At 41.0% G+C, this 18741-nt stretch overlaps 1 protein-coding gene across 1 annotated transcript in view; it reads left to right on the top strand.

Annotated features, from left to right (window-relative positions):
• POLQ (DNA polymerase theta) overlaps positions 1 to 18741 on the top strand; it is a 444612-nt gene that overhangs the window by 286044 nt on the left and 139827 nt on the right. The window contains exon 22 of the mRNA XM_053705140.1: positions 7108 to 7282. Coding sequence (XP_053561115.1) covers positions 7108 to 7282 — 175 coding nt within the window. The remainder of the gene's footprint in view (positions 1 to 7107; positions 7283 to 18741) is intronic.

Here is an 18741-nt window from a genome sequence, read left to right as displayed (position 1 = left end):
AGAACTCTGTAGTTATGCATGATCAGACAATGGAACAGGGACTATACGGAGCCATCTCTGCGTGTAGATCTAGATCAGGCGTCAATAGACTCTCTTCCATGGTGGCTTTCTCAGGATCTTCTCTCCCAGGGTACTTGCTTCCGCAGACCCTCCTGGGTGATTGTGACAACGGATGCCAGCCTTCTAGGTTGTATGGGCAGTATGGGGCTCGTTGAAGGCTCAGGGCTTATGGACCCAGGAGGAGTCAGTCCTGCCCATAAACATCTTAGAGCTGAGAGCAATCTTCAATACAATTCTGTCCTTGCCTCAGTGGACAATTGGGAAGCAGATTTTCTGAGCAGACAGACTTTTCATCCCGGGGAGTGGGAACTTCATTTGGATGTGTTTTCCAGCTTGACCCTCAAGTGGGGGCAGTCGGAGTTGGATCTCATAACTTCTCATCAGAATGCCAAACTTCCGAGATACGGCTCGAGGTCAAGAGATCCGCAGGCTTTTCTTATCGTTGCTCTAGCAGTTCCTTGGAACTTCAGTCTAGCATACCTGTTTCCTCCGTTCGCTCTCCTTCCAAGAGTCATTGCTCGAATCAAGCAGGAGAGAGCGTTTGCAATTCTCATAGCACCGGTGTGGCCTCGCAGGATTTGATATGCAGACCTAATGGAAATATCATCCTTTCCACCTTGGAGACTGTCTCTGAGGAAGGACCTTCTTCTTCAGGGTCCCTTCCTTCATCCAAATCTCGTTTCTCTGAAGCTGACTGCTTGGAGATTGAACGCTTAGTTTTATCTAAGCGTGGATTTTCAGAGTTGGTCATTGAAACCTTGATTCAGGCTCGTAAGCCTGTGACTCGCATGATTTACCATAAGATCTGGCGTAAATACTTGTATTGATGTGAATTCAAAGGATACTCTTGGAGTGTAGTAAGGATTCCTAGGATTTTGTCCTTTCTCCAGGATGGTCTGGAGAAGGGTTTGTCTGCAAGTACTCTAAAGGGTCATATTTCGGCATTGTCTATTTTGTTACATAAGCGTTTGGTGGATGTGCCAGACATACAATCGTTTTGTCAGGCCTTGGTTAGAATTCAGCCTGTGTTTAAACCTGTTACTCCTCCATGGAGTCTTAACCTTGTTCTTAAAGTTTTACAACAGGCATAGGTTTGAGCCTATGCATTCTTTAGATATTAAGTTTTGTTTTTTGTTGCTATTTCCTCTGCTCTGAGAGTTTCTGAACTCTCTGCTTTACAGTGTGATTCCCCTTATGTTATATTTCACTCTGATAAGGTGGTTCTGCATACTAAGTTTGGTTTCCTGCTGAAGTTTGTTTCGGTCAAGAATATTAATCAGGAAATCGTTGTACCTTCTTTGTGTCTTAATCCTTCTTCTCAAAAAAACGCTTGTTGCATAATCTGGATGTTGTGCAAGCGCTAACATTTTATTTGCAGGCAACTAAGGACTTTCGTCAGTCTTCTGCATTGTTCGTTTGCTTTTCTGGGAAATGCAAGGGTTAGAAAGCTACGGCTACTTTACTTTCCCTTTGGCCGAAGAGCATTCTTCGCTTGGCATACGAGTCTGCTGGGCAGCAACCTCCTGAGAAAATCATAGCTCATTCCACAAGGGCTGTTTCTTATTCCTGGGCCTTCAAAAATGAAGCTTCTGTGGAACAGATTTGCAAGGCTGCAACTTGGTTATCTTTGCACACTTTTTGCAAATTCTATAAATTTGATACTTTTGCCTCGGCTGAGGCTTCTTTTGGGAGAAAGGTTCTTCAAGCAGGGGTGCCTTCTGTTTAGGTTCCTGTCTTGTCCCTCCCTTATCTGTGTCCTCTGGCTTGGGTATTGGTTCCCAACAGTAATTGATGATGATGATCCGTGGACTCACCGTGTCATAAGAAAGAAAACAAAATGTATGCTTACCTGATAAATTTTATTTCTGTTTTGACACAGTGAGTCCACGGCCTGCCCTGTATTTAGACAGTTTCTTTTTAAATAAACCTCAGGCACCTCTGTACATTGTGTTACTTCCTTTCTCTCCTTTCCCTTTGGTCGAATGACTGGGGGATTGTGGGTAGGGGTGTGATATTTAACAGCTTTGCTGTGGTGCACTTTGCCTCCTCCTGCTCGCCAGGAGTGATATTCCCAACAGTAGCTGATGATGATCCGTCGACTCACGTGTCAAGAAATAAATATATCAGGTAAGCATAAATTTCATTTTTTCCTTTACTATTGTCCACTTTATAAGCGCAAGGTATGGAGGACTCTGATACGTTAGAGGGTACTCCCTCTTTACCTAAATCTAATGCCTGTGTATATTGTGAGGAGGCCACGGTATACTCTCCTGCTCAATTATGTTCCACATGCCTTGATAAAGTAATTATCTCAAAGAAAGCTAATTTATTTAGTACTACTGAGCCATCCACCTCTGAGGAGTCTCCGTCCTGTGAGGTGTGCACCCCACAGTCATCCCCTAATACACATACAGCTTCCCGTAGCACTCCTAATCCTCCATCTGGAGGGGCCATTTTACCGCCAGACTTTACTGAACAGTTACAGACGGCAGTGTCTGCGGCCTTCAGTGCTTTACCTCGCCCTGCTAAGCGCAAGCGAAAGGTCAAAAATTGTTATCCTTCCCAGGAGTCATCTACTAATTTATTGGATTTATCTGATACAAGATTATCCGCTGATAGACACCTCTGATACTTCAGAGGATGCTTTCTCTGGGTCGTAATCTGCTGCCTCTAAGCCTCCAGCTGCGGAGGAACCAGATTTTAGATTTAGGATTGAACACTTACACTTCCTGCTAAAGGAAGTTTTGGCTACTTCAGAGGTTCTGGAACCAAAATTACCTGAGGAACTTTGTATTCCTAAATTAGATGAGCTCTACGAGGACAGGGTTGTACAACAGACTTTCCCGGTTCCCGTAAAATGGCGAACATTATTAAGAATGAATGGGAAAGACTTGGTTCTTTTTTTCCCCTTCTAATTCTTTTAAGAAATTATTCCCGGTTTCAAACTCTCAATTGGAGTTGTGGGGTTCCATCCCTAAGGTGGATGGTGCTATCTCCACGCTTGCTAAGCGCACTACTATCACGCTTGAGGATAGTTCGTCGTTTAAGGAGCTCATGGATAAGAAGCTGTAAACTCTATTAAGAAAGATGTTTCAGCATACAGGATATTTGTTTCAACCGACAGCGGCTGTTGCTGCATTTGATAGAGCGGCTATCTACGGGTGCATCGCTTCGGGTCCCCTCGAAGCGATGCAGGAAAGAATTAAGGTCTTAAGGTTAGCTAATTCTTTTATTTGTGATGCAAATATGCAGATTATTCGCCTGAATGCCAAGGCTTAATTTTTTTCTTTACTAGCCCGTAGGGCGCTCTAGCTGTAATCTTGGTCTGCGTACATGACTTTGAAGTCTAGACTTCTTTCCCTCCCTTTTAAGGGAAAGATTCTTTTTGGTCCAGGCCTGGACTCGGTCATCTTCACGGTTACTGAAGGCAAAAGTGCCTTTTTACCACAGGATAAGAAGAACATAAATCCCAACGTCGGCAGCGCCAAAGCCTGAGCAGTCCAGGGAATTTTGGAAACCTACTCAGGCCTGGAATAAATCCAAGCAAAACAAGAAGCCTGCCGAGACAAAGTCGGCATGAAGGGGCGGTCCCCGATCCGGCTCTGGATCTGGTAGGGGCAGACTGGCACTCTTTTCAGAAGCTTGGTTTGGGGACGTGCAATACCTGTGGGTCCTGGAAGTCATCGCTCAGGGATACTGGATAGGTTTCAAGTCTCATCCACCCAGGGGCAGATTCCTCTTGTCAAACCTGTCTTCAAGGCCTGAAAAGAGAGAGGCTTTTCTAGGGTATGTGAGGGATCTCTCCTCCCTGGGGGTCATTGTACCAGTACCTCCAGCAGAAAGAGGTCTGGGATACTACTCAAACCTTTTTGTGCTTCCAAAAAAGGAGGGTAGTTTTTGCCTGATTCTGGACCTAAAGTGTTTAAACAAATTCCTATCTGTCCCCTCATTCAAGATGGTGACAATAAGGTCCATTCTTCCCTTAGTTCAGGAAGGGCAGTTTATGACCATGATAGACCTGAAGGATGCCTACCTTCACGTCCTTATACACAAGGAACACTTCAAGTTCCTAAGATTTGCGTTTCTGGACCAGCACTTCCAGTTTATTGCACTTCCGTTTGGTCTAGCTACTGCTCCAAGAGTTTTTACAAAGGTTCTAGGGGCTCTGCTCGCAGTGGCCAGAACCAAGGGTATAGCAGTGGCACCATACTTAGACGATATTCTGGTTCAAGCACCGTCCTGTCGTCTGGCAGAGGACCATACAAAAGCTCTTCTTTCTCTTCGATCTCATGGATGGAAGATATATTTAGAAAAGAGTTCTCTTATCCCCAGTACCAGGGTGGAATTCCTGAGTACGATAATAGACTCCATATCCATGAGGATATTTCTTACAGTTGTTTTGCCCTCCAGACCTCCTTAAGGCCCTCTGTGGCTCGGTGTATGGAGGCAATTGGTCTCATGGTATCCTGCATGGATGAGACAGTGGAACGGCGACAATTCAAATCTGTTTCAACAGATTTCTCTGGACAATTGGTCGAGAGAATCGCTCTCCTGGTAGCTCTGTCCAGATCACCTGTCCAAAGGGACATCCTTCTTGAGACCATCCTGGGAGATTGTGACTACGGATGTAGTCTCACAGGATGGGGAGCTGTTTGGGGTGCCAGGAAGGCACAGGGCCTGTGGACTCGAGAGTAATCCCTCCTCCCGATCAACATTTTGGAACTTCGAGCAATCTTCAATGCTCTGAAGGCTTTGGCTTCTTCTGGGTTCGGCCCAGTTAATCATATTTTGGATTCCAACATAACCTCGGTGGCTTACATCAACCATCAAGGGGAACGAGGAGCTCCCTAGCAATGAGGGAAGTATCTTGAATTCTGGAATGGGCAGAGGCCCACAATTGCTCGCTGTCAGCGATCCACACTCCGGGTGGGGACAACTGGGATATGGCTTAAATATCTTTATTGGTGTGAATCCAAGGGCTACTCTTGGAGTAGAATTAGAATTCCTAGAATTTTATCTTTTCTTCAGGAAGGCCTGGAGACGGGATTGTCAGTCAGTACCCTGAAGGGTCAGATTTCTGCTTTTATCAGTTCTACTACATAAACGTTGGGCAGATGTGCCAGATGTGCAATCTTTTTGTCAGGCCTTGGTCAAAATCAGGCCTGTCTTTAACAGGATACTGAACCCAAATGTTTTCTTTCATGATTCAGATAGAGAATGCAATTTTAAGCATTTTTCTAATTTACTCTTATTATAAATTTGTCTTCGATCTCTTGGTATCTTTATTTAAAAAAGCAGAAATGTAAGCATATGAGCCATCCCATTTTTTTCAGCACCCTGGATAGAGTTTGCTGGTTGGTGGCTGCATTTAGCAAACCAATCAGCTAGTGCTACCCAGGTGCTGAACCAAAGATGGGGAAGCTCGTAAGCTTACATTCCTGCTTTTTCAAGTAGATACCAAGAGAACAAAAAAATACAAAGAGGAGGAACAGACTTAAAGGGACACTGAACCCAACGTTTTTCTTTTGTGATTAAGATAGAGCATGCAATTTTAAGCAACTTTCTAATTTGTTCATATTATCAAATGTTCTTCATTCTCTTGGTATTTTTATTTGAAAAGCGTTTAGATGCTGGCCCATTTTTGATAAACAACCTGGGTTGTTCTTGCTGATTGGTGGATAAATTATCCACCAATAAACAAGTGCTGTCCAGGGTTTTGGGCTTTCTTTTTCAAATAAAGATAGCAAGAGAATGAATAAAAACTGATAATAGGAGTAAATTAGAAAGTTGCTTAAAATTGCATGCTCTATCTGAATCATGAAAGAAAGAAATTTTGGTTCAGTATCCCTTTAAAGTTTTACAGCTGGTTTCGTTTGAGCTGTTGCATTCCATAGACATTAAGTTGTTATCTTGGAAGGTTTTGTTTCTTGTTGCTATCTCTTCTGCTTAAAGAGTCTCAGAACTTTCAGCTCTGCAGTGCGATTCCCCTTATCTTATTTTTCATGCCGATAAGGAGGTTCTTCGTACTAAGTTACGCTTCCTTCCTAAGGTTGTTTCTAATAGAAATATAAATCAGGAAATTGTCGTTCCCTCTCTGTGTCCTAATCCTCCTCCTTCCAAAGAACGTTTGTTACACAATTTGGATGTTGTAGATGCTCTTAAATGCTACTTACAAGCGAAAGCTACTGCTACTTCTCTTTCTTTTTGTTTACAAAGTATAATTCGTTTGGCTTATGAGACTGCTGGACTGCAGCCTCCTGAGAGAATTATGGCTCATTCCACAAGAGCTGTTTCCTCTTTTTGGGCTTTAAAAAATGTAGCTTCTGTGGAACAAATTTGCAAGGCTACAACTTGGTCTTCTCTACATACTTTTTCCAAATTTGATACTTTTGCCTCGGCTGAGGCTTCTTTTGGGAGAAAGTTTTTCAAGCGGTGGTGACTTCTGTTTAGGACTGCCTGTCTTGTCCCTCCCTATTTATCAGTGTCCTCTAGCTTGGGTATTGGTTCCCAACAGTAATTACTCAAGCCGTGGACTCACCATATCTTAGGAAAGAAAAACTCAAGTTATGCTTACCTGATAAATTCTCCATTACCCTTTGGTTGAATGACTGGGGGTTGTGGGTAAGGGACTGATACTTAGCAGTTTAACTGTGGTGCTCTTTGCCTGCTCCTGCTGGCCAGAAATGATATTCCCAACAGTAATTACTCAAGTCGTGGACTCACCATATCTGGAAATAAATACATTTTTCCGGTAAGCATACATTCCCCCCCCCCCCCCCCCCCCCCACACACTGTTTCTTTAGAGAGACTGAATTGGAGCACGTAGTATCCAGGGGCTGACCCTGCAACATTTTACTCAGTAATTGGCTGATCAGTGTAGAAGCTCAATTCGTTTTGTTCCTAATTGGCCACAGAAAGGGAGAGAGGACTGCAAAATAATGCAAAATGACGTATTTAACCGCTTATAAAACATTTTTGTTGTACTTAATTGAGCATTGTGTGCTTAACTGTATTATGTTTCATTAAATGTCCCTCTCCTCTCCCCAGGATATTTTGGAAAAGTTAAAACCTCTGCACCCACTTCCAGGTCTGATTCTTGAGTGGAAGCGCATCACAAATGCAATGACCAAAGTTGTATTCCCTCTGCAAAGAGAGAAGTGTTTTCACCCTTCCCTGGGAATGGACAGGATCTATCCAGTGTCTCAGACACACACGGCAACAGGTAGCGGCCACCATTACTGTACAAGTGATCTGATTACATGAGATTGTTGCTCACTATTATTAGAAACATCATTATTTAGTTCACCCCAAAAAGACCCCCTTGTGCCTCGTCTCAGAGGGGCAAGGAATTGTTGGTCCATACAGGATTTTGGCATTTTAGGTATATGCTAATCATTACAGTGTTTACTCAGTACTCTGCCAGCCCATGTTTGTGTCATGTAAGAGGCTCCTGGTCTGTCCCTCATACACTACATATGATTTATTGGTTTAATTTATTTGCTTTGGGATGCTTTATTAGGAAACAAACTTTTGCAAACTCTACTTGGTCTTACACACAACATTTATGGTTTCTTTGCTGGCTTCTTGTGTGTGTGACATTTTGAAATCTACATTTCCCTGTGATAAAGAAAAAAATAGATATTTCCATGTGTTTTCATGATGGAGTGAGAGTTTTAATTTCTAATAAATATTTTCTACATTTTAAGTGACGACAATGCACCTTGTTTATGTGCGATCAGTGTTTTTTCCTTTCCTTGCTGATAAATTAAATGCAGGTGTAACTCAAATGCTGAATCGCTTGATGCATATCTGTAAAAAGCTGATATGAAATTATCTTGTGATTATCCCTTCGTAACAAAGGAAGATATTTTATTTCAAAATTTACTTAGCTCACCAAAATAAGTGCATTGTGAGCAGTTAATCCTCTGTTTTTACTGCAATCTGCACCATACAAAAATAGCCAATCAGCATCAACAGCGCTTCATACTTTTACTGTTAAAGGGACAGTAAAGCCCAAATTAAACTTTCTTGATTCAGATAGGGCATGTAATTTTAAACAACTTTCAATATAACTTTTATCATCAAATTTGCTTTGTACTTTTGGTATTCTTTGTTTAAAGCTAAACCTAGGTAGGCTCATATGCTGATTTCTAATCCCTTGAAGGCCGCCTCTTATCTGACTGAATTTTTTATCACCAGACAGCGCTAGTTCATGTGTGCCATATTGATAGCATTGTGCTCATGCCGGTGACGTTATTTGTGAGTCAGCACTAATTGGCTAAAATGTAAGTCTGTCAAAAGAACTGAAATAAGGGGGCAGTCTGCAAAGGCTTAGATACAAGGTAATCACAGAGGTAAAAAGTGTATTTATATAACAGTGTTGGTTATGCAAAACTGGAGAATAGTAAAAAATGTATTGTCTTTCTTTTTAAACAATAACATTTTTGGTATTTACTATCCCTTTAATCTCTTGGGATTTCACCATAATCTCAATAGATATCTTCTTTTATTTACAAATATATATTTATTTGATATTTTCTATCTTATTACAGATATGCTGCATTACGTTAAATTGACTTAGAATTTGGGTATCGTGTCCCTTTTAAGCATTGTGTAGAGACAAAGAGTAAACCACAAATGTTTAAATTGGTCGTGAGACTAATTGCTGGCTTACCTCAATGTGATTGTACCTGTATTCAAATGGGAGGAAGGTTATTTATTAGTCAGTAAAAATCAGTTTTTATTTTATGACAAAACACTGAGTGGCCTTGTTATACAACAAAAGTGTAATTTAGCAAATTGTAAAATGATTTGCTTCCTTGCAATACTTTTCTAAAACTATGTGAACAACGCATCAGGCTTTCTGAAAGCAATTATGTTTGTATAGTTATCGTGAAAGCACTTTCATGTTTATCTGGAATATAATAAAAAAAAAGATTAAATGTTACATCAGTGCCGTATTACAAATATATTTCTTAATGTATTGTTCCATGAGCTAGTGACGTATGGGATATACATTCCTACCAGGAGGGGGCAAAGTTTCCCAAACCTCAAATGCCTATAAATACACCTCCCACCACACACATAACTCAGTTTTACAAACTTTGCTTCCTATGGAGGTGGTGAAGTAAGTTTGTGCTAGATGTTTATGATTTCTTCTATGATAAGCGCTTCTAAGCATTCTGAAGCCCAATTCCTTTCAGAGTACAGTGTTTGTCAGAGGGATGTGAAGAGAGTATCGCCTATTCATTTTATGGTTTCTCTCATTGAAAATATTTTCAAGGGTTCTCTTTTATCAGTCGTAGTGATTCATCTCCTACCTCTCTTTTCAGATCGACGATATACCATTACCTCTGCTGATAGTTTTCAGCACTGGTTTGGCTGTCTGCTATATGTGGATGGGTGTCTTTTCGTAAGTGTGTATCATTGTCTAAGACACTCTGAGCTATGTTTGGCACTTTATGTATTAATATAAAATTTTAAATATATGTAGAAAAAGAAAGGGAGACAGTGCAATCCTTGATTCAAGGTAGTATTTTTTAACAAACTATCACAGCACACTAGTAAATTTGCACTTACTAGAAGTATAAAATTAACAAGCCCCAAAATGTAGATTAGTCCTGCAAGAGGAGATACGGATCTTGCAGCGATCAGCGTCAGTTTCTCAATGTTAACAAGGGACCATCAAAGAGTTTAATTCGATTCAAACCTCCCAGCTTTCGGCAAAGGTGACTCCGCTGACGTCAAAGCAAAATGCTTCTCCTATGGGTAATTTTGGCGGGGAAATTAAACCCACATCGTCAGAAGTATTACATTGAGAAAAAAAACAGCTGGGTATTATTTTGTCAATGTAATACTTCTGACGATGTGGGTTTAAAAACTTTGACGGCAGCGGAGTCACCTTTGCCGAAAGCCGGGAGGTTTGAATCGAATTAAACTCTTTGATGGTCCCTTGTTAACATTGAGACACTGACGCTGATCGCTGCATGATCCGTATCTCCTCCTGCAGGACTAATCTCCATTTTGGGGCTTGTTAATTTTATACTTCTAGTAAGTGCAAATTTTCTAGTGTGCTGTGATCGTTTGTTAATAATTACTACCTTGAATCGAGGATTGCGCTGTCTCCCTTTCTATTTCTACAGCTTGTCAACTATCCATTTGTGGTGGAGGAACCCACGGATTTGTGTACAGCAGCAGTCGTTTGGCTGGCTTTAGCCGTTTTCCTGACTTTAGAAAGTTTTCTACCTATTTCAAGGGACACGTTGTTTGTTATTTAGCGCTGCTTTCTTTTCTCTCTGTTTTTACTTATTAGTTTTAAATATATGCGTTTACTTATATTTGCCATGAATCAGGTCTATGTATATTTCCCTTTGCAGTCTAAACAGTTTCAGTATAGGAATCATGTTTGGGAAGTTTATTTAAACTTTTTTTCTTACCTTTTTTCATTATTAAGCTGTTATTTCTTCAGCTCAATTATGTGGCATTTATTTATATTATGCTAAAAATGTTTCTATATGTACAATGACATTTACTGTTTTTACTTTCTCAGTTCATGTACTTGATTTCATTTACAAATATTATATGTTATTGCTTTTATCATAAAAGGTTATGACTGCTATTATGCCTTTAAGTAAACTTGCAATATCTTTTCAAAATTAAGAGTTAATTAATTTTGTTCTGACCGACAGCATACTTAAAGGGACACTGTACCCAAAAATTTTCTTTCGTGATTCAGATTGAGCATGAAATTTTAAGCAACTTTCTAATTTACTCCTATTATCAAATTTTCTTCATTCTCTTGGCATCTTTATTTGAAATGCAAGAATGTAAGTTTAGATGCCGGCCCATTTTTGTGAACAACCTGGGTTGTCCTTGCTGATTGGTGGATAAATTCATCCACCAATAAAAAAGTGCTGTCCAGAGTACTGAAACAAAAAAAGCTTAGATGCCTTCTTTTTCAAATAATGATAGCAAGAGAACGAAGAAAAATTGATAATAGGAGTAAATTAGAAAGTTGCTTAAAATTGCATGCTCTATCTGAATCATTAAAGAAAAAATTTGGGTTCAGTGTCCCTTTAAGTTTATTCTACTGATGAAGGTTTCTTTGGCTCAAAGTATCCTGTATCAGAGACCGTTTTGTTAAAAATTCTCCTTATTTTTCATTTGAACATTTTTTGTTCTTTGTTAAGAAAATTTTGTTATTTTTAGCTTTTAGGAGCCTAGTCCTATTAACTAGGTTATTAATCCTTTTTAAATCTGGATTTTAAAATGTTATTTTGATCCTGAGGTTTTTTCCTATTCAATATGCTATCTGTATTATATTCTAGAGAATGGATTATCCTGGTTCCCTTTTGGGACTGTACTACTATTTCTATGGAAATTGGTACTTATTTTTAGGATTCTTTAGAGTTTGAAAATAACCTTGGTAGAGCATATTCATGTACTGTTTATATTTTTAGCTCAGCTTTATCTGTGGCTGACATTACTGTTCTCTCAACCTTTTGTTGAACAGTTAGCATAAGCAGTTTCAGATTCTTAAGTATATAACTGTTTATTTACTTCAGATGTATTCATTTTATTATGTTTACTATATCTATTATTATGGTTTCAAATATATTTTATTATCTCTCTCTTGTTAGGATAATAATTTGTTTGATTTCTATTATCTCCACTATTTCCGGAGGTTTAGAGTTTTCTCCAACATTGGTGTGTCCGGTCCACGGCGTCATCCTTACTTGTGGGAATATCTCTTCCCCAACAGGAAATGGCAAAGAGTCCCAGCAAAGCTGGCCATATAGTCCCTCCTAGGCTCCGCCCACCCCAGTCATTCTCTTTGCCGTTGCACAGGCAACATCTCCACGGAGATGGTTGAGTTTTTTGGTGTTTAAATGTAGTTTTTATTCTTCTATCAAGTGTTTGTTATTTTAAAATAGTGCTGGTATGTACTATTTACTCTGAAACAGAAAAGGATGAAGATTTCTGTTTGTGAGAGGAAGATGATTTTAGCAGACAGTAACTAAAATCGATTGCTGTTTCCACATAGGACTGTTGAGATGAAGTAACTTCAGTTGGGGGAAGCAGTTAGCAGACTTTTCTGCTTAAGGTATGACTAGCCATATTTCTAACAAGACGATGTAATGCTGGAAGGCTGTCATTTCCCCTCATGGGGACCGGTAAGCCATTTTCTTAGTCAAACAAACAGAATAAAGGGCTTATTATGGGCTAAAAAAACTGGTAGACATTTTTATGGGCTAAATCGATTGCTTTATTTGGGCATTTTATTCATATTTATGCTGACAATTTGCATTTATAAACTTGGGGAATGTTTATTAAACGGCAGGCACTGTGTTAGACACCTTTTCCAGTCAGGGGGCCTTCCTAGTTGTAGACTGAGCCTCATTTTCGCGCCATTACTGCGCAGTTGTTTTTTGAGAGCAGGGCATGCAGATGCATGTGTGAGGATCTAAAAATTGCTGGAAAAGCTTCTAGAAGGCGTCACTTGGTATCGTATTCCCCTCTGGGCTTGGTTGGGTCTCAGCAAAGACTATAGCTGGGACTGTATAGGGGTTAAATTTATAAACGGCTCCGGTTCCGTTATTTTAAGGGTTAAAGCTCTGAAATTTGGTGTGCAATACTATTAATGCTTTAAGACACTGTGGTGAAATTTTGGTAATTTTTGAACAACTCCTTCATACTTTTTCACATATTCAGTAATAAAGTGTTTTCTGTTTAAAATTTAAAGAGACAGTAACGGTTTTGTTTTAAAACGTTTTTTGTGCTTTGTTGACAAGTTTAAGCCTGTTTAACATGTCTGTACCTTCAGATAAGCTATGTTCTATATGTATGAAAGCCAATGTGTCTCCCCATTTAAATTTATGTGATAATTGTGCCATAGCGTCCAAACAAAGTAAGGACAGTACTGCCACAGATAATGAAATTGCCCAAGATGATTCCTCAGATGAGGGGAGTAAACATGATACTACATCATCTCCTACTGTGTCTACACCAGTTTTGCCCACGCAGGAGGCCCCTAGTACATCTAGTGCGCCAATACTTATTACCATGCAACAATTAACGGCTGTAATGGATAACTCCATAGCAAATATTTTATCCAAAATGCCTACTTATCAGAGAAAGCGTGATTGCTCTGTTTTAAACACTGAAGAGCAGGAGGGCGCTGATGATAATTGTTCTGTCATACCCTCACACCAATCTGAAGGGGCCATGAGGGAGGTTTTGTCAGATGGAGAAATTTCAGATTCAGGAAAAATTTCTCAACAAGCTGAACCTGATGTTGTGACATTTAAATTTAAATTAGAACATCTCCGCGCACTGCTTAAGGAGGTGTTATCTACTCTGGATGATTGTGACAACTTGGTCATTCCAGAGAAATTATGCAAGATGGACAAGTTCCTAGAGGTTCCGGTGCACCCCAACGCTTTTCCTATACCCAAGCGGGTGGCGGACATAGTAAATAAGGAGTGGGAAAAGCCCGGCATACCTTTTGTCCCCCCCTATATTTAAGAAATTATTTCCTATGGTCGACCCCAGAAAGGACTTATGGCAGACAGTCCCTAAGGTCGAGGGGGCAGTTTCTACTCTAAACAAACGCACTACTATTCCTATCGAAGATAGTTGTGCTTTCAAAGATCCTATGGATAAAAAATTGGAAGGTTTGCTTAAAAAGATTTTTGTACAGCAAGGTTACCTTCTACAACCCATTTCGTGCATTGTTCCTGTCACTACAGCAGCGTGGTTCTGGTTCGAGGAACTAGAAAAGTCGCTCAGTAGAGAGACTCCATATGAGGAGGTTATGGACAGAGTTCACGCACTTAAATTGGCTAATTCTTTTATTTTAGATGCCGCTTTGCAATTAGCTAGATTAGCGGCGAAAAATTCAGGGTTTGCTATCGTGGCGCGCAGAGCGCTTTGGCTAAAGTCTTGGTCAGCGGATGTGTCATCCAAGACAAAATTGCTTAACATCCCTTTCAAAGGTAAAAGAAAGAGTGAAAGAGATTATTTCAGACATCACTGGGGGAAAGGGCCATGCCCTTCCACAAGATAGGTCTTTCAAGGCTAAAAATAAGTCTAATTTTCGTTCCTTTCGCAATTTCAGGAACGGACCGGCCTCTAATTCTGCATCCTCTAAGCAAGAGGGTAATGCCTCACAACCCAAACCAGCCTGGAAACCGATGGAAGGCTGGAACAAGGGTAAGCAGGCCAAGAAGCCTGCCGCTGCTAACAAAACAGCATGAAGGAGTAGCCCCCGATCCGGGACCGGATCTAGTGGGGGGCAGACTCTCTCTCTTTGCTCAGGCTTGGGCAAGAGATGTTCAGGATCCCTGGGCGCTAGAAATAGTTTCTCAAGGTTATCTCCTTGAATTCAAGGAACTACCCCCAAGGGGAAGGTTCCACATGTCTCACTTATCCTCAAACCAAATAAAGAGACAGGCATTCTTACATTGTGTAGAAGACCTGTTAAAGATGGGAGTGATACACCCAGTTCCAATAAAGGAACAAGGAATGGGATTTTATTCCAATCTGTTCGTAGTTCCCAAAAAAGAGGGAACTTTCAGACCAATTTTGGATTTGAAGATCCTAAACAAATTTCTCAGGGTACCATCGTTCAAGATGGAAACCATTCGAACGATTCTACCCACTATCCAGGAAAGTCAATTTATGACTACCGTGGATCTAAAGGATGCGTACCTACATATTCCTATCCACAAAGAACATCATCAGTTCCTAAGGTTCGCTTTTCTGGACAAGCATTACCAGTTTGTGGCCCTCCCATTCGGCTTAGCCACTGCTCCAAGGATTTTCACAAAGGTGCTAGGGTCCCTTCTAGCTGTTCTAAGACCGAGGGGCATTGCAGTAGTACCTTACTTGGACGACATTCTAATACAAGCGTCGTCCCTGTCAAAAGCAAAGGCTCATACAGACATCGTTCTGGCCTTTCTCAGATCACACGGATGGAAGGTGAACATAGAAAAAAGTTCTCTCTCTCCGTCGACAAGAGTTCCCTTCTTGGGAACAATAATAGATTCCTTAGAAATGAGGATTTTTCTGACAGAGGTCAGAAAATCAAAACTTCTAAGCTCTTGTCAAGCTCTTCATTCTGTTCCTCGTCCTTCCATAGCGCAGTGCATGGAAGTAGTAGGGTTGATGGTTGCAGCAATGGACATAGTTCCTTTTGCACGAATTCATCTAAGACCATTACAACTGTGCATGCTCAAACAGTGGAATGGGGATTATACAGACTTGTCTCCAATGATTCAAGTAGATCAGAAGACCAGAGATTCACTCCATTGGTGGCTGACCCTGGACCATCTGTCCCAGGGAATGAGCTTCCGCAGACCAGAGTGGGTCATTGTCACGACCGACGCCAGTCTAGTGGGCTGGGGAGCGGTCTGGGAATCCCTGAAGGCTCAGGGTCTATGGTCTCGGGAAGAATCTCTTCTCCCGATAAACATTCTGGAACTGAGAGTGATATTCAATGCTCTCAGGGCTTGGCCTCAACTAGCAAAGGCCAGATTCATAAGGTTCCAATCAGACAACATGACGACCGTTGCGTATATCAATCATCAGGGGGGAACAAGGAGTTCCCTGGCGATGAAAGAAGTGACCAAAATAATTCAATGGGCGGAGGATCACTCCTGCCACCTGTCTGCGATCCACATCCCAGGTGTGGAAAACTGGGAGGCGGATTTTCTGAGTCGTCAGACATTCCATCCGGGGGAGTGGGAACTCCACCCGGAGATCTTTGCCCAAATAACCCAATTATGGGGCATTCCAGACATGGATCTGATGGCGTCTCGTCAGAACTTCAAGGTTCCTTGCTACGGGTCCAGATCCAGGGACCCCAAGGCGACTCTAGTAGATGCACTAGTAGCACCTTGGACCTTCAACCTAGCTTATGTATTTCCACCGTTTCCTCTCATTCCCAGGCTGGTAGCCAGGATCAATCAGGAGAGGGCCTCAGTGATCTTGATAGCTCCTACGTGGCCACGCAGGACTTGGTATGCAGACCTGGTGAATATGTCATCGGTTCCACCATGGAAGCTACCTTTGAGACAGGACCTTCTTGTTCAGGGTCCATTCGAACATCCAAATCTGGTCTCCCTCCAGCTGACGGCTTGGAGATTGAACGCTTGATTCTATCGAAGCGTGGGTTTTCAGATTCTGTGATAGATACTCTGGTTCAGGCCAGAAAACCGGTAACTAGAAAGATTTACCATAAAATATGGATAGATATATCTGTTGGTGTGAATCCAAAGGATTCCCATGGAATAAGATAAAAATTCCTAAGATTCTCTCCTTTCTACAAGAAGGTTTGGAGAAAGGATTATCTGCAAGTTCTCTAAAGGGACAGATCTCTGCTTTATCTGTCTTACTACACAAAAGACTGGCAACTGTTCCAGATGTTCAAGCATTTGTTCAGGCTCTGGTTAGGATCAAGCCTGTTTACAGACCTTTGACTCCTCCCTGGAGTTTAAATCTAGTTCTTTCAGTTCTTCAAGGGGTTCCGTTTGAACCTTTACATTCCATAGATATTAAGTTACTATCTTGGAAAGTTTTGTTTTTGGTTGCAATTTCTTCTGCTAGAAGAGTTTCAGAGTTATCTGCTCTGCAGTGTTCTCCGCCCTATCTGGTGTTCCATGCAGATAAGGTGGTTTTGCGTACTAAGCCTGGTTTTCTTCCTAAGGTTGTTTCTAACAAAAATATTAACCAGGAGATAGTTGTACCTTCTTTATGTCCGAATCCAGTTTCAAAGAAGGAACGTTTGTTACACAATTTGGACGTAGTCCGTGCTCTAATATTCTATTTAGAGGCTACAAAAGATTTCAGACAAACTTCTTCCTTGTTTGTTGTTTATTCTGGTAAAAGGAGAGGTCAAAAAGCGACTTCTACCTCTTTCCTTTTGGCTTAAAAGCATCATCCGATTGGCTTATGAGACTGCCGGACGGCAGCCTCCAGAAAGAATCACAGCTCACTCCACTAGGGCTGTGGCTTCCACATGGGCCTTCAAGAACGAGGCTTCTGTTGACCAGATATGTAAGGCAGCGACTTGGTCTTCACTGCACACTTTTGCCAAATTTTACAAATTTGATACTTTTGCTTCTTCGGAGGCTATTTTTGGGAGAAAGGTTTTGCAAGCTGTGGTGCCTTCCGTTTAGGTAACCTGATTTGCTCCCTCCCTTCATCCGTGTCCTAAAGCTTTGGTATTGGTTCCCACAAGTAAGGATGACGCCGTGGACCGGACACACCAATGTTGGAGAAAACAGAATTTATGCTTACCTGATAAATTACTTTCTCCAACGGTGTGTCCGGTCCACGGCCCGCCCTGGTTTTTTAATCAGGTCTGATGAATTATTTTCTCTAACTACAGTCACCACGGTACCATATGGTTTCTCCTATATATATTTCCTCCTGTCCGTCGGTCGAATGACTGGGGTGGGCGGAGCCTAGGAGGGACTATATGGCCAGCTTTGCTGGGACTCTTTGCCATTTCCTGTTGGGGAAGAGATATTCCCACAAGTAAGGATGACGCCGTGGACCGGACACAACGTTGGAGAAAGTAATTTATCAGGTAAGCATAAATTCTGTTTTTTCTGCCCTACTGATGTAGATCTCTCCGGTGATATAGATCAGTTGGTGAATGTCCTGACTACAAACGTTTGTTCTAGATCCAAGGGTTATAGTTTCATATCCCGGCAGGGTTAATACAGCCCTTCTGCCTTTTGTGGTCAGTTTACTGTGTACCATTTATTTGGGTAATAATAACAACTATTTTTATCAGCTGCTGATTTGGTTAACTCAGAGTGCAAGCACTTTTTGTATCCTTCTGGGAGAAAAACGCTATATAATTACTAGTTATTAAGACTGCATGACGGTGCGGTTCTCAAACCAGTCCTTCTGGTGGGGAGCAGATTAAATTGTCTTTGGAAACTCAGTCTCTATTATTCTTAGGGTTTTGAATAGCTTTTTAGAATGAGACATTCTATGGGAAGATTTATTTTTTTTTCTTAGTACACTCTGTGAATTTTTTTCAGGAGTGATTATACCAGTTCTTTAGCAGGGACAGGGTTTGGGTTTCTATTCAATTTGATTCTTTGTCCCAAAGAAGAAAGGTCTATTCAGTCCAATCTTGGATCTGAAAACGTTATATTGTTTTGCAAGAGTCTCAACTTTCAAGTTGGCGACTATCAGGACTATTATGCTTTTGTTCAGCAAGGTTATTTCATGTCCACTCAATTTTACAGGACATTTATCCTCATATTTTATTTCATTCAGACCACTTTTGGTTTCTGAGATTCTCTTTTCTCTTGTTAAGTGTATCCAGTCCACGGATCATCCATTACTTATGGGATATTAACTCCTCCCCAACAGGAAGTGCAAGAGGATTCACCCAGCAGAGCTGCTATATAGCTCCTCCCCTAACTGCCATTACCAGTCATTCTCTTGCACCCAACGACTAGATAGGATGTGTGAGAGGACTATGGTGATTATATTTAGTTTTATACCTTCAATCAAAAGTTTGTTATTTTATAATAGCACCGGAGTGTGTTATTCCTTCTCTGGTAGAATTTGAAGAAGAATCTACCTGAGTTTTTACTATGATTTTAGCCGGCGTAGTTAAGATCATATTGCTGTTTCTCGGCCATCTGAGGAGAGGTAAAC

The sequence above is a fragment of the Bombina bombina genome, chromosome 3, assembly GCF_027579735.1.
Source record: "Bombina bombina isolate aBomBom1 chromosome 3, aBomBom1.pri, whole genome shotgun sequence".
Lineage (NCBI taxonomy): Eukaryota > Metazoa > Chordata > Amphibia > Anura > Bombinatoridae > Bombina > Bombina bombina.
The sequence above is the reverse complement of the archived record's forward strand: the minus strand, read 5'-3'. Positions and strand labels throughout refer to the sequence as shown.